This window comes from Ochotona curzoniae, unplaced genomic scaffold, assembly GCF_017591425.1.
Source record: "Ochotona curzoniae isolate NIBS_2020 unplaced genomic scaffold, NIBS_Ocur_1.0 scaffold_1852, whole genome shotgun sequence".
NCBI classification, from domain to species: domain Eukaryota; kingdom Metazoa; phylum Chordata; class Mammalia; order Lagomorpha; family Ochotonidae; genus Ochotona; species Ochotona curzoniae.
The window spans coordinates 37491489-37507679 of record NW_024467087.1 but is presented as its reverse complement, the minus strand read 5'-3'; the positions used below and the strand labels follow the sequence as shown (position 1 = coordinate 37507679).

The following is a 16191-nucleotide window of genomic DNA, read 5'->3' as shown; positions in this document are numbered from 1 at the left end:
AGTAGGGAGGGAAAAGGGAGGATCTTAGGACCTCTGACTCTTGTAGCTTTTCATAAGACTTGTTACAAACAGAGGGGCAGAAACAAGAGCCAAAAGAAAATTTCGGGTCTTTGCACGGAACTTCTACTTCCAGGCACACTCTGCCTATAAAACCAGTTTACAAAGCCTTCCTCAGATACGCTTGTGCTTCTTGGAGGGCACATATGTCAAACAATTGAAGAAAAAGATTTTCTTAATGAGAAAACGTATCTGTACTTTCTCAGTAAAGAGTTTGGAAGCAAAAAAAAAAAAAAAAAAATTCCTGACTGCCCACTGAGATCAAAGCATTAGACAAGAGGAAAAAATGGATCTCGAGAGTCAAACTCAATTTCGAAAAAAGTAACTGAAGGAAATAAAGCCCAAGAGGGAAGCCAAATCAATGTCATTACTACTGTAACCATTTTAAACTTGGCTGGTAAGAGACATGGCAGCCAGTGGCCTCTCTGACTCAACAGCTGCCTAACATTTAAAGTTCCCACTTTCCACAATCTTTTCAGCTCCTTGTCTCCACTGAGCATAGTAAGAAGTACACCTGTAGAAAACTGTCAAATCTGACTTGAATGACCTTCAGTTGGTAGCTAACAACATACTATCAGGATGGATCAAGGTGAGGAACAGTTTAAAATCTAAAGGCAGCCATCATAAAGGGAAAGATTTTTAAGCTTTAATATGTTAAACACATAGTCACTTGCAGATAGAAATAAATACCTAATTCAAAGTCTTCTACCAAAACTAAATGGATTAGAGAAGTAAAAAAACATATGAGAATGAAATCAAGCAAAAATGAAGATTTCTAATTGTGTCAGTTGCAGAGGGCAAGTTCCAGCCACAACAATGCTTTTGCATGAGGTAGTATTCAGCACAGAATAAGAAATAAGGATGGATTTGTAGCTTTACTATAGGTTCTTTTTCAGAAATATTCTCCCCTAACTAACCCCATCCCTCCTGTCTCTCCCACCCACCCACCCCCACTCAAAACCTTTCCCCTTCCCATAAAAGAAAATTTTCCTAGTAATGTATAAAGCTAGGAACTCAATAAAAATAACCAAAAACCTTCAGAAGAACTAACTATTGACCTAAACATAAGAAAATAAATCCTCTTTCACATTCTGGTGCTCTAATTCCTAGGTCATGTTTTCTGGATATTGTTGAATTTCAAAAACTGAAACAACTGAGAACAGAACCACAAAACTTTGTTAGAAACAACTTGTTTATGACCAAGGCAGAGCAAAGGTAACATATTTGCTTAGTTTATTTTAAATACGAACTCTTAGGCTGGAAGAATACTATGTTGGCTAGTAAATATTAATAGACAAACAAATGGGGAAGTTAGAGGGATGTTAAAACAAATCAAAAAGAACGTGCAGTTTAATTAAAAAATGTTATAGTCCTAGCCTACAGCAAAGAGTTAGCTAAAACTAAAGAGTTTTTTTTTTTATTTTAAGAGTTTCCTGTTCACATTTTTAATCAAAAAAGTACTAGTCATAAAAAGACGAGTTCAAGTGTCTGAGTGTCTCCATTTAGAAGGCACAGGAATTGAATTTGTGATGCCGTTGCTCGTTATCTGTTACCTGTCTTTTCCTAAATGTACACTTTGTACTGCTTACTCTGTTGGTTATTTCTAAGACTGAGATACAGAGCAACCTGGAGTTCTCTCAATTCCAGCCCATGACGTGCTTTATGGTAAAATTCCAATCATGATTGGGAAACACTGAATCAGGAAGTATGTGTCTGAAGAGATGCTAATGTAGATCTCAAAATAGATCCAGTCATTTTGAGTTTTAGATGACTGGAGACAGGGAATTTCTATGCCCGGAAAATGATAGCTTCAGGAACAACTTTCCTGTTCAGGGGCTGAACATTACAAAAAAATGGATCTCATAAAAGTTTCACCACAGTATTTCTGACAACTGCAAATTAGATAGCAGCATATCCAAAAATGACTTTCTGCAATGATCTATCACGGACCTGGGCAAAAGACTGAAAGGCAGGAAAAATACTTTGCAAGGTGGTGAGCAATCACTCCATGGGTTAAAAAACATGAGTATTCTCCAAGTACTCAATCTATATGTGTGGTATTGCTCATTCATTTGCTGTCTCAGTTGCTTGCACTTAAATTTTTGTTTGAAGTTTTTTTTTTTTTTTAAGAAAAAACACCAACCTTTAAACGCCTTTTGCCATCACCACACACGTAGCAATTTGCAATATCAAATACAACAATAGCACAGCTAGCAAAAAGGTTCTTAAAGCAGGGGTGTCCACAGCAAAGTAGCGGCATTGGAAAGTACTGGAGCTTCAGAGACAACCTTTTAGGGGCTCAATTTCACATCACTGAATCAATGAATAGTACACAATAAATGACTGTTAACTTTTCTACACTACAAAAAAACAGTGGTGAGCTTACTAAAGTTGTCCAGAACTTTTATTTATTTTTTTTTCACTTTTTGTTTCTTTTAATGTGATCCTCCACAAACAATGGTAATTTATATTATAATTTTGACATAGAAAAATATATCAATTCAAACACTTAATACATAATACTTCTCACAATTTGTCTGTTTCCCCAACATCAAGGCCCCATGATCATTTGCTCCAATTGAACACCCCTACTGCCTGTTGAAACAAGAGGGATTGTCACAGAAAGTCTTTTATAAACAATTCATTTAGAGAATGCTCCGAATTACAGCCATTCAAGAACCAACCATTGCTGAGCAATTAACAAGAGCAGCTCCTGCTCTACTAGCCAGTCTTCTTGCCCAAGACTGATTTACAGAACGATATCCTTCAGACGCTTCACACCAGGTGACTCTTTATCACGACCCTCCTTCAGAATGGGGTTGACCTCATGTATGACTTTCTCACTGTCAGCTCCACGGGGCTCAGCTTCAGAGGGACGAGAGGGGCCATTGTTGGCATTGTTGACATACTGCTCCAGATCACGGGCCTGGGGAGCCAGAGCAATGGTGTAAGACACAGAAGGCTTAGTAGGCAGAGGGCTTTTGAGGTGGAGAGGGGAGGTGATGGGGCTAATTGCCTCACAACCATTGCCCGCCTCCCGGATAGCGCCGTTGACCTTGGGGCTGCAGATGGTCACATCAACAGTCCTCTTGCCTTTCACGGTGGGCCTCTCCTCAGTCGGGTGATCACTGACATCTTTCCCAAAGGTTGCAAAAGTCCGTTTGGTGGGGCCGCAGTCGTCATAAGCCTCAACGTCAGCAGCGGTAGCCTCGATGGACAGCGCGATGATGTTCCTCACATGCTCAGGGGACTTGGAGCGGGTTGGCATGGGGTTCCGGGGCATCCAGCACCGGTCAGAGTGGCCAAGAATTCGACATTCTTCTCTGCAATGAAATCCTTCATTCTGATCTGTTTAGAGAAAAAGAAAATGTCAATTCCATCAGCTTTTCCACAGGCCCTACTGGGAAATGGCACTTTCAGAGGGCCTTTTACTGCCATTTGGGACAAGATTTTTTTTAAAGCAGTAGCTATTCCCCTCTATACTCCTTTTCTTTAAAAAAAAAAAAAAGTTTCTGTTGCTGTTTTACCAAAATGAAAAATCTAAAGGGAAACAAGATATGATGAAATGAAGTGTATTTTTAAAAAGTTTATCTTGAGTATCAAGATGCTGAGCATCAGCATTTTTGTCAACAACTTCTGCTAAAAATCACCTGTGTTTGAAACGAGTCAGCAAAAGAGTGTAGGCAAGACAGGGAATACAATCATCAGTATATCTAAGACTTTTTTTTTAGCAACCACACTGTCAATCTCCCTTCCGCCCTACTTATTATTCATAAACAATGTTTAATTGAAGTTTACAATAGTATAATATTCTCTTTGAGAATCCAATCAAATAACTTCAATCATCACTCCCACCAGCCAATCTCACTGTGCCATTTGCATGACTTGATTTCCTATCAGAAAGCGTGCACTGAGGTATCATCCTTTCAACTGCTCCACAAGCTTCAACAGAATCCTTTGAACATATCACTTGCTTGTTGGACATTGCTGCATAGGACCCAATTAGCCAACCTTCCCTATTTTTTTTTTTATCTGCAGTTTTAATAGGGCCCTACTTTTTAAAATAAACAGTTCATGGGTTACATTAATGGTATCATAAATGGTCTCAGAAATTATAATTCACAATTATTGGATAGTACTTCTATTTCTAGGCCAGGTTCATTAAGAGTTACAGTTTTGATCTGGCTTGCATAGGACCTTTCCACACATCTTGAACCCAGAATTAAACTCCGAGTAACTTTCGCTTGTCCACTGGAAAATTGCTCATTTCAATGCTGGTTTATAGCTCTAGTTTTCTAGATTCATTTCTATTTATGTTATATTTTTGCATGTAGATGACTTAATGAGAATTTATTTAAAAAAAAAAAACCTAAGGGCAGGATTAGAGGAGTTAGGAGAACTAAGCACGATTGCAAATACAAAAAGGTGTGTGTGCGCATGTGTGTGTATGAGAGAGAGAGACAGACAGTTGGAAATACATTCTATTACTGCTTTTCTGCAGGAAAAGCTGTCCACAATTTAGGTTCTTGTCTGATACCAGGCTATAATATGTATAATACACCATCCTTGTATCATTGGTTTTGTTTAATTATCATAGTAGGATTTGTTTGCTTACTTCTTCATTGTTTTTAAACAGTAAATGGCATATCAAAGTAACATACCACTCTTGCTTCAATTACCAAAGATTTCTCTAGTAAAGGGATAGGTGGAGATGGGTCAGAAATAACAGTTGAATTGGTGATATACTTCTGCATTTGTAAAGGAGGCATTGGAATCTGCTAAATCTCAAGAACCTAATCCAAGCTAAGTCAGGATTTCAGCACAACTTTGGGCATAGTCCTTGACCTCATTTAACCCACTTGTAAAAGCCAACTAAAGATAAGATTCTTTCTGTGCACCTAGACACAATTCACAAATTTATCTTTAATATGGTCGTTTGCAGCCCCCTTTTGGTACTGAGGAATGGAGCACTCAGAGTTTTGCAAAGATGGAAACAAATAGCAACGGAATACCTTCACAAGAGTGCCTTCCTTAAAGACAGGACAATGTTGGGCCTAGCAGCATGGTCTAGCAGCTGAAGTCCTCGCCTTGAACGCGCCAGGATCCCATATGGGCGCTGGTTCTAATCCCGGCAGCTCCACTTCCCATCCAGCTCCCTGCTTGTGGCCTGGGAAAGCAGTCTAGGATGGCCCAAAGCCTTGGGACCCTGCACCCATGTGGGAGACCTGGCTTTGGATAGGCACAGCACCGGCCGTTGAGCTCATCAGACGGAAGATCTTCCTCTCTGTCTCTTCTCCTCTCTGTATATCTAACTTTGCAATAAAAGAAATAAATCTTAAAAAAAAAAGATAGGACAATGTTTCTGCAAATTCCAGCACACTTTTACATCAGGGGTCACCTCTACAAACTGAAGGGTTTGCCAAAGTCCTTTCTCTGCAAATTCTTATTGCTGCCAACTGATAGGAAATCATCATCCAACATGCATATGCTCCTGGGAGGTAGAAAACATTCACGTACAGAAAATGTTTGTATTAACTTGAGAAACACCCCATGTGGACTCAAACATTATCAGCAAAAGAGCTGATCCACCCTGAATCAGTTTCATTCCAACCTGGAAATTTCCCCAGAAGGACCCAAGATCCCCTTAGTATGACAGAATTCATAGTAAGATGTTTCTGCCTCACCATATCTTCCAGGGCCCATTTCATGGCTTTCCAAGTAATAGCACCAGATAATTATTTAAGACATATAGATTAGCGAGCTACTTAAGCAATTCATTTTTATGAATCAGAGTAAGAAATCAGCAAAAACTATTCTGAAGGCTGTGGTAATCCTTTCCTTTTTAAAATTTTTAACTTAAGGCATTTGGGCATAGAAGCCTTAGCCCTTCAACCTGGGACTATAGACATGCAACAAGCTCTGAAGCAAAAACCCTAGCCAATCTTTGAATCAACATTATGGGGCATTTGCTCATGATTCTAAAACAAGACAGTGGTGAACTATATTCAAGTATAATGTTGCCAGGGTGCTAAGCATAAAGTCCTTATTTCTTTCAGATTTTAGTATGATATGTTTTCTTGAGATTTTTGAGATGCAGCTTTTTCAGCAGAATTCAGTGACAGACTGCCATCCATGTGTCACTTTGAAGCCAAGTACAGGGTGCCTCAAAATGAACAACATGAAATCTGGATCCCCGGCAGACATGAAAGGAGACAGAGACTCCATGAAAAGGGACCTCTAGGATCTTATGAATCTAGGAAGAACGGAGCAAGGAAGTCTGTCTTCCCAGAAGCTTCCCTGAAATGACAGTAATCACCTTTTGATTTCCCATTGACTAAATAGAAAAAAATCATATATCACTGGGAAGAAGGGAACTCACTCAGTAGTTCTAGCCTAAGCCTAGTTCCTATCTGATGCTACCCTAGACCTCTATAACTAGGTTAATAAGAATTTTTCAGATTAATTATGTGAACTCATCATATCCATTCACTGTTCTTTATGCCAGTAAATACTGAAATCAAAGGTACTCATTTACTCAGAATGCCTCACCCCTAGCTTAGATATGGTACTTGTATTTCCTTAAATCCTCAAGTTGCAATTTATCATTGCTGGTTTCAAACAACATTTCATGTTATTTTTGTTGCTTAAGAGAATCTAACCTAGCTTTAAAGTACTTGTAGCCCTTTTCCATGTGGAATAAAGTACGATTAAAATAAGCATGGAGGAAGAACATCTCTGCCCAATTCACAGTAACCTCAAAGTTGTGGAGCAGATGAATTACACTTCAAAAATTGAAGCTTCACCTAAGTAAAAGAATGTATTACAAGTGAGAAAATTACAACACAAACACCCTTAATTCTAGCAATGAACACAGACCAGATTTTTTTTTAATCAATAAAAATTATAAAGGTCTGAGAAGGCTTCCGTGGATGCCATCAGCTAGTATAGCAGCAAGGATTAGAAGCAAGAAAGCAGAGAGGAACCATCTTGCAATTTACAGATGAACCTTTAAGAAGCTGGCTCCAGCTTAATCAGAGGTAGGCTAACAAGTAATTTTCTGCTAAGATCCCACTTATGAGATTCTTTGCGATTTGATGCTTTGCTTCATCTTTATCTAAAATTGTTCGCTTGAATTTAGGTGAAGGAAAATTGAATATTCTAAAAATCCACTCATAGTAGTAGAAACTCAAACACATTACTATCTAAAAATCAATCACGGCAGGCATCTTTAATTCAAACATATATATAATGGAGTTGAATAATACATTTGCCAGTTAGCCTTTCATCCTTCTAAAGTTCTCCCTAGAATTTACCAAACAAAAACACAACTGATAGAATGTATCAATTCAGAAGAAGGACACCAATCTCAATACCAGGGAATTCCTTAGTTAAAACACATCTTATTATTTTAGATTTTAAAATATACAGAAAAAAACTTATTTAATCTAGATAATAATAAGTATTTTCTCATCACAATTTGCCATTAGGGACTTTGGTGAGAGAATTCTGAAACCTTTGGCAAAAATAATGAAAATCCTAAATAAAAGCATTAGTCTTGTAAGGACAATGGAGGCATAAGTAGCAGCAATGACTAAGTCATGATGGATAAGAAAGTAATTCAAGTAGAAAAAGATCAGAATATATTATTTTGTGCAGATAACAGTAAACTTTGTGCAGTGTTTTCCACCCTCTTTGTAACTGAATGTCTGTGTTTTCAGATGTGGGGGGAAAAAAGACAATTTGTTCACACTAGAAAACGTTTATCCCCAGTCCCGACCAAAGTAACACAAGAAAATGACAGGACCCAGTGTGGTAGCCTAGCGGCTAAAGTCCTTGCCTTGCATCCTCTAGGATCCCATACAGATGCCAGTTTGTGTCCTGGATGCTTCACTTCCCATGCAGCTCCCTACTTGTGGCCTGGGAAAGCAGTCAAGGATGGCGTAAAGCCTTGGGACCCTGCACCTGTGTGGGAGACCCAGAAGAAGCTCCTGACTCTTGGCTTTGGGTTGGTTCAGCTCTGGCCATTGGGGTCACTTAAGTGGACAGAAAATCTTTCTCTCTGTCTCTCCTTCTCTCTGTAAATCTGACTTTTCAATATAAATAAACAAATAATCTTTAAAAAGAAAATGACAAAAACACCATCTCAGCCTTTGCTGAAACTTTCTACATCCTGGTGGAATAATGGAGCAAAAATGTTCTGTCAGGCTTGTATAGATATCCAGTCACAATGGATGTGTTTAATGATGCTGACAGTTATTTACTATAATTCAAAGTTTGGATGTATTGACTCAAAGGTCCAATTGACCACAGATAAAAATCCAACCACAAAAGAGTTCAAGGCTACAGTTACAAGAGCAATGCATTACCTCTTCAGAAATTGTTTGTAATCAATGAAGTACAAAGCAGAACTAAAAGTAAGTTGCAGCTCCTGAAAACTGAAGTAGTTGACTAGTTCTAAGTAGCCACAGTAACACAGCAGTAACACAGCCTACAAACTAGTGATGTGTATACAAAATAAGCTTCATGGATTGTGCTCTTATACATCTACTAACCTAAATCTGCCTCAATCCATGGACAGGATAACATATGACCAAAGCAGGACCAACTTTCATAAGCTTAATGGAAGGCATTGTGGCAAAAATCATTACAAAATTAAGTGCTATTACAATTGGTCACATGTACCTAATTAAGAAACCATGATTCATTTGTGCCCTCCTTTAAATTACCTAGCTCCTATTCATCTGAACTAGGAATAATTAATTACCTATCAAATCTCCTTTATCTATTTTTGCTAATTAAAAACAGAGCCCCACTTTTGCTAGTGATAGAAATGTGCTCAGCTAAATCTCCATTTCTTAGCTTCCACTGAGGACGAAAATTGCAATCTAAGATTGGGTCAGTGGCATAAAGGCAAGATGTCAAGAAAGCTCTATAGAAATGAAGAGCTGACTTAGCTAGGAGACCATTTTGTCATTCCTCCCTGCTGTAGCCCGTCTGCATAGACATATGACTGAAGCTGCATCATCTATTTTAATACTGTGAAGTAACCCTGAGGATGGAAACCATGTGTCCATGAGTAGCAGAATAGAAAAATATGAGGACTTTGGGATGTTGAAGATACAAAGCCATCTTATCAGATCTGAATTTCATGTATATAAGAAGGAAATTGAACCTCCCTCTTGTTTAGGCTATTAATTTAATTGGGGGGGGGATGGATGATCTGTTTTACCATCAGATGAACACAGCTCATGGCTGATACATCATTATCCCTGAAGTCTCAACTTATATTTCACTTCATTTCTCTGATCCCTTAGACTAAGATAGGTCTCATAGCCCCTACTTTTTATAGCAGCCACCACATTTGCAACTATTTGTTTACTGGCTTTCAAGCTTTAAATAAGAGACTGTATCTATCTTGCTTCATCACTTTCCCAACATACTAGCAAAATCAAGGGGCAAGCATTGTTGCATAGTGGGTTGAACTATTGTGTCTGACACTAACATCTCATGGGTGCCAGTTCAAGTCCCAGTTCCTCCACTTCCAATCCAGCTGCTTGCTAATTCACCTGAGAAAAACACTAGAAGATGGTTCAAATTATTTTGGCCCAAATACCCATATGGGAAGCATCTTAGAAGAAGCTCCTGGCTCTTGGCTTCAATCTGGCCCAGCTCTAGCCACTGTGGCCGTCTTGAGAGTGAGTCGGCAGAATGTCTTTGTCTCTTCTTCTCTCTTTGTAACCCTTATGAATAAATAAACAATCTTAAAAAAATAATACCAAGCAAAGCCAGCATGGGTCAGGTAGTCAATAACAGTTTAGTTTAATTGAATGAGAAAGGAACAGAAAGAATAAAGAATCTTGGTTGACATTCCAAATACTGTATCTCTAACACAACTCCTAAAAGTGGAAATGCTTATACTTTCCAGTGGAAACAATACACAAACCTACAGAGTAAATTAAGTAGCTTTACCACAGGCAATAAAGAAAATGCAGAATTTGAGAAAGAACTAAAGTCATAGCATCTTAGCCTCTGAGTGGTTTCCTGCACATTAGATACAAATATTAAAGAGATCCAGTATGCTTTGATGTCCAGTTGGAAATACATTTGCCGTGTACTTGGGAGTTTTCTATGCTAACACTATTTAACAGGGCCCATATTGGGACAAATTAGCACAGTAAGAAGAGTCTGTGAACTGAATGTGTTATTCAAATATTGAGCTTTGTTTCATGACATCAAATAAATTTAATTCATATAAAATATAAGCCAAACTTGTGACCTATGCTGAGACTTTGAGATCTACTGCAGATGCTGCCTTTTTCCAGAAAAAAAAAAACTAATTAAAATACACGCGACAAAACTAATGCTTTATTTAGTCTAATATGCTAGGGAATTACCAAAGGAAAGAATTATCCAAAAGAGACCTCTTAAAAGCATTTTAAGGCCTGTAATCAGGAGGAAGAAAATACATTCTGTTTGTATAGTTTCACAAGACGAGTAGCAAAGAGCTCAATGGAAAAGGAAGGGAGAAAGGTAGCTCTAAAAAACTACAGAAAGAGGGCCCAGCACAATAGCTTAGTGGCTAAATCCTTTGCCTTGCATCCAATAGGATCCCATTTGGGCACCAGTTCATGTCCTGGATGCTCCACTCTCAGCTTGTAACCTGGGAAAAAAGTTAAGGATAGCCCAAAGCTTTGGGGCCCTGCACCTGCATGGGAGACCAGGAAAAAGCTTCTAGCTTCCAGCTTTGGATTGGCTTAGCTCTGGCCATTGAGGCGACTTGGAGAATGAACCAGAGAATGGAAGATCTTTCTCTCTTGTATCTTTGCCTTTCCAATAAAATAAATAAAATAAGTCTTAAAAAAAAGAATGACAGAAAGAGAAGAACAGGAAGCACCATCTAAGTTTTACACATTCCATCTTGGTTTTGATCTGACTGACACTTTAAGAACAAGGCTTCTTTCTAGGGTGTTTTGGTACCATTCCAAAATTATCTGTAGGGCAACTAGCAAAAATTAAATAAAGGTTTAGTGATAACTTCCTGGATCCCTCTGAGGTTATAATGCTTGAGGGAATCTACACCTGCTTCCTCAAGTCAAATACTAGTAAAGGAAGATGGAGGTATATCTGTGCAATGTACAAGGGAACACCAGTAAGCCTGACAGATTTTTTAAATAAGATTTATTTTTATTTTTTATTGGAAAGTCAAATACACAAAGAGGAAGAGAGATAGAGAGGAAGATCTTCCATCTGATGGTTCACTCCCCAAGTGTCCAAAATGGCCAGAGCTGAGGCAATCTGAAGCCAAGAGCCAGGAGCCTTTTCTGGGTCTCCCACACAGGTACAAGGTCCCAAAGCTTTGGACTGTCCTCAATTGCTTTCCCAGGCTACAAGCAGGGAGCTGGCTGGGAAGTGGAGCTGCCGGGATTAGAACCGGTGCCTGTATGGGATCAAGGTGCATGCATTGCAAGGACTTAAGCCTCTAACTTATCACACCAGGGCCAGATTGATACATTTTTAGAGATTTGTGAACCAGTGACATCAAGCTGTTCTAATGTAATGAGAGACACATCACAAATCACATTACAAAGAACTATTTGTCTCTTCCTCAATCTCATCTTAACTTTCTTTTAGCATATCCCTTCAGTTTGGTTCCTCTCTAACACTGACTTTTTATTCTCCTATCTGCTAGCTTCCTGCTTGTAAGCAACCTTCCTACAGCATAAATGACCAACAGACAGTGGAAACAAAGGTAACATATCAGAATCGTAACTGGCATGTGAAATACCTATTGTTTGACGAATTCCCAAAAATGTTGTCCCTTATAACATTGAAGAAAAGTTAAGAAACGTTCTTTTTTTTTTTTCATTATAGCCGATAATAAATGCCTGATACAATTGAGACCATCAGGTTTTCTTCAGCTATACAGCCAATCCCTGGTAAAGGGGACAAGGACAGGATATTTTTGATGGGATAAGAAAGACTATAATGATCTGGAGGTATAGATGCCTCACAGCATAGAATAGCAATGCTAAGGATGTGATACAAGCTCAAAGTTCCTGAGGTTGGCAAAAGAATGCTGCCCAAAGAGAGAAGACATGCAGAGAAAAAAAACCAACTCTGATTAGCACAGCGTGATATTTTCAAGATGGTAGAACAAACAACAGAATTCTGTAAAGTTTAGTTCCAGCCAGAGAGAATGACAATGACTGAAAAGACTGATGAATCCCAACCTTGCACTAAGCTATTTGAAAGATCAGCATTAGTTAGCAAGTGTCACTCAATATTAAGCTTCTGTGATGCCAAATGGCACAGAGACCTCTCTTCTCATTCGCAGTCTGTGCACCTGCATTTCACTTACTCTCAGTATAACAAGAAAATAGATTAAAAAGATGCCCCTTTCAGAATTCAAAGCAATCGAATTATCTTCAATGGAATCTTTAGTGCTGAGCTGGTCGAAGAGACAAAGTTAAGACATATTGAAGTGTAAGTGCTTGAGAATTTAATATTTATGATAGATGATAGTGTGGCATGTACAGTCATACAATCTAAGTTGCAATTTGGACAATCACAATAGTTCCTGGAGTTTTCATTTTTATACTAGGGCTCAACTCAATTCAATCCATAAAGAAGAGATTTCAAGATGTGTAAGTATAAATCGTTTGTGCTGATGCATGGGGAGCAAGGAAATGAAGTAGAAGGCTGCCTGAAAAATTGAGACTAAAAAATAAGAGGTGCTGACAGTGAGTGAGATAAGCAGAGATTGACTAGACTGAAATCTTTGTATTTTGACTTCTACTTTGGAAAAAATTATCTGCCAAAGTGCTGGACTTCACCTAGGTGTTTAGGAGACATTTGAAAAAGTGTGTTTATAAGGAAAACAGGAAGTGACAGAGTCAATGGACTCGCCCCCACAAGGAGAAAAACTGGGGATACTGCAACTCTGAATTTAGAAGGTACAGTTTTTAAAAGTTGCACTCCGTGATACTCAGAATGAAGTTCCTTAGCCCATAAAGGGCATCTATAACACCTAGTCACTTCTCTGAAGAGTTCGAGTCAATTATTTGACTTTGTGTAGATTGAAAATAGTGAGAGCATTTCACACATTCTACAGATAGCTACACTGCTGGAAGATGGAGCCCTTAGATCACACAAGTAGTTCTGAACCTAAAGCTACTTCCAACTAGGCTTCATCCTTCCTTGAAAAATAAGGAAATTTGTTGCACATCACAAGCTATGAGAAAGCCATTTTTACCAAGGTAGAGGATTACTCAGTGTCTGATGGTACAAATAAGCAAGCTTGTTGGCCAAAGCAACAAGCCTCCCCTTTTAAAAATGAAAATTTAATGCCAGCGCGGTTAAAAAAAAAACATCACCTGGCAGCTGGCATTCCACTTAACTTTCTTCAGTCAAGTCCCAGGACATTCAGTTTCCTTCCTTCCTCCCCTCCTTCCTTCCTTCTTTTCTCTCTCCCTCCCTCCCTCCCTGCCTTCTTTCCTTCCTTCCTTTCAGTACAAGCAGTGCTGTGCATGAGTCAGTAAACAATGTTTCCATTGTAATTTGTAGATCTTTGAAACTTCTTCCTGCCAAAATGTTCATGGGACTGGGTGGGGAAGCTAAAGAAACAGCATTAGTAACTCTCCAATCACTTTTTCCACAGATGAAAACTAAAATATTCAGTAAAGCAATCACTATTGCAATGATTCAAAACAATAATGTTAATCAGCTGGGTCAGTCATCACTAGAAATGGCCATGAACCAAATATGAGTGTTAGGAGATTAATACCTATTAGCTACCTAGGATAGACTATTTGCTACCAATAGTAGCCTCACAGAAGTATCTAGCATTAGCTTGATGTTTCAGTGTAACTTCAGCAATCATCTGGACTACTGTAGCTGTGATGACACTGCTTCTGGGTACAGCAAACAGCACAATCATTTTTAAAAATTCAATTCAAATATCTTCCTGGAAGCTAATAAATTTTACAGCACTTTCAGTCCTCCCTCATTGCAACAAAGAAAAGCTTAGTTCCAGACAAATTAAAAGTAAATTGATTGCCTTAGGCGAATCTGTTCAAATATCTCTTTTCCATGTTAGAAACTTTTTTTTTTCCCTAAAACAGAGAAAGAGAGAGGCAGAGAGTGAGAATATGAATTTTGGGTGGAGGCACACAATGGATGATGTGGATAAACAATTTTGAAAAGGAAAAAAGCTAATATAGGAGAAAGATAAACCATAGCAACAGAGGGAGAAAAAGATACAACCCAAACTATTAAATCCTTGTTTGCAAAAGCAGGTAGAAATCAAACTTAAAATAAAATGCAAATGTGTCACCAGGGTGCAGGCCTAACATTTGTGCCAGAATTTATGAATAATAACTATGAATAATGAATACCAAACTTGAAGGGATCAAACATCACCTTCTATGTTTATGTGTCATCATCTATCTTTCATGGAAAATGCTCAGGGGTTTTTTTTCTTTTTTTGCTCTTTTCCTTAAAATTTATTTGAGTTATTCTTTTTCACAGTTGTCCACTTCATCATATCAGTAAGAGAAAGCAAGTTGTATGTTTTAGGCTGTCCCCTAAGAAGCAACACACAAAGTCAGAATACAGGCCAATTAATCTATGAAGAAATCTGATGATGTGAAGGCACCCTATGCTTATCTTAGTTCTCACATCAGGAATAAAACGTCTTTTATGTGTTAGCACATGGAGGCTGCAGTGTGCCCCCTAGCTCCAGCTTGTCCAACTCTTTTTTAAAAGGGAGAACGGATGTTTCATCTAAAGCATCAGGGAAATCTTAGCATCTATGTAAACTATGACTGTGAGTGCTTTATTCTGATTTCACTCAAAACTATACATAGAGTAGAAGCAAAATACTCTCTGGTCGAGATGGCCTAAGACACTCAGATATAGATCTAGAAAAATCTGTGAAGGAATTAATGTACAATAAACCCAGATGATATCCACAAAGTATCAACACACACACACACTCACACACACACACACTCATATTCTCTTTTTCTCTTTCTTGATGATATTCACTACCATCACCAGCCTTCATTACTCATTTCTATTCACAAGTTAAAACACTGGAAAAAATTAAAAGCTAGCCAAGTTGGTATATTTTAAATACTCTATGTTTAGATGTGTGTTTATACCCTTGAAATAATCCAGTTTTCCAAAACATTTCCTCTTCTGAACTTCATGTTTATTGCACTTATCATTCGTTGATTACAATGCCAATGTTTTAGAACTAGATTGTGAAATCTGTGGCTAATGAAGGAAGCTCATGCTGTGGCAAGAGAAGCCCTGAGGAGTCCAGCTCTGTGTATAGAAAACAAGACCGCCCTGGGAACAGAGAAATTCAAGCTTCATTCAAGCCTGTATGATTTCCATTCTCTGAGATTCCAACTTGGCAGTTACAAGAGAGTGTGTGCAAACTTGCTTAATATAAAATGTTGGGCTTTACAATAAAAATATTATAAGAGCAAGCTGAAATTATTAATTACAGAAAAAGCCTGCTTTGGCCCTGGAGCTTTCTTATCCCCTTAATTCCACTTTGCAATCTTTTTTATTTGCGCCTGTCAGTTAGTGAACAGCAAATAATCTGGTTTGTTATTAAAACTGCAGATAAAATAATCAGCTTCGGCAAAATATACACAATGCCTAGTTGAAGAGCTGAGGATAGTCATCTGCTCATTTTTAAAACATGGCACAACTCCTTTATCTCTCCTAATGGCCCTGGATTGTTTGATGGTGTGGGGTGTATGTGGCAGGGGAACGAGGGGGGCGAGACTAGGAAGTAGGAGAGAGTGGCAGAAGCAGAATTATATTTTAATATCTCTTGCTGGTGTTCAATGAGCTCTCTTTCGTTAATCACAAGCATATATGCACAATCCCAAAAGCCCCCTTGCACACACAAGCACATACACAATTACAAAATGCAAAATTATAATGCTGACGTAACTTACTAGATATGGTGCCTATAGGACACTAACAAACAAGGATATTGACAAATGGTTTTCTTTTCCTGGAGAATCTTTGTCCTCCTTCTTGTAAAGTTTATGCAAACAAAAAAGTTTATATTTTTAACCCCTGTAGTCCACTCCAATATGGGAGGTCAGCAGTATT

At 38.3% G+C, this 16191-nt stretch overlaps 1 protein-coding gene across 3 annotated transcripts in view; it reads right to left on the bottom strand.

Moving 5' to 3' along the window:
* Positions 1-2370: 2370 nt before the first annotated feature.
* PCDH19 (protocadherin 19) overlaps positions 2371-16191 on the bottom strand; it is a 109650-nt gene continuing 95829 nt past the window's right edge. For all 3 annotated transcript variants that reach the window (XM_040999775.1, XM_040999777.1, XM_040999778.1), the window contains one exon: positions 2371-3405. In XM_040999775.1, coding sequence (XP_040855709.1) covers positions 2807-3405 — 599 coding nt within the window. In that variant the 3' untranslated portion in view covers positions 2371-2806. The remainder of the gene's footprint in view (positions 3406-16191) is intronic.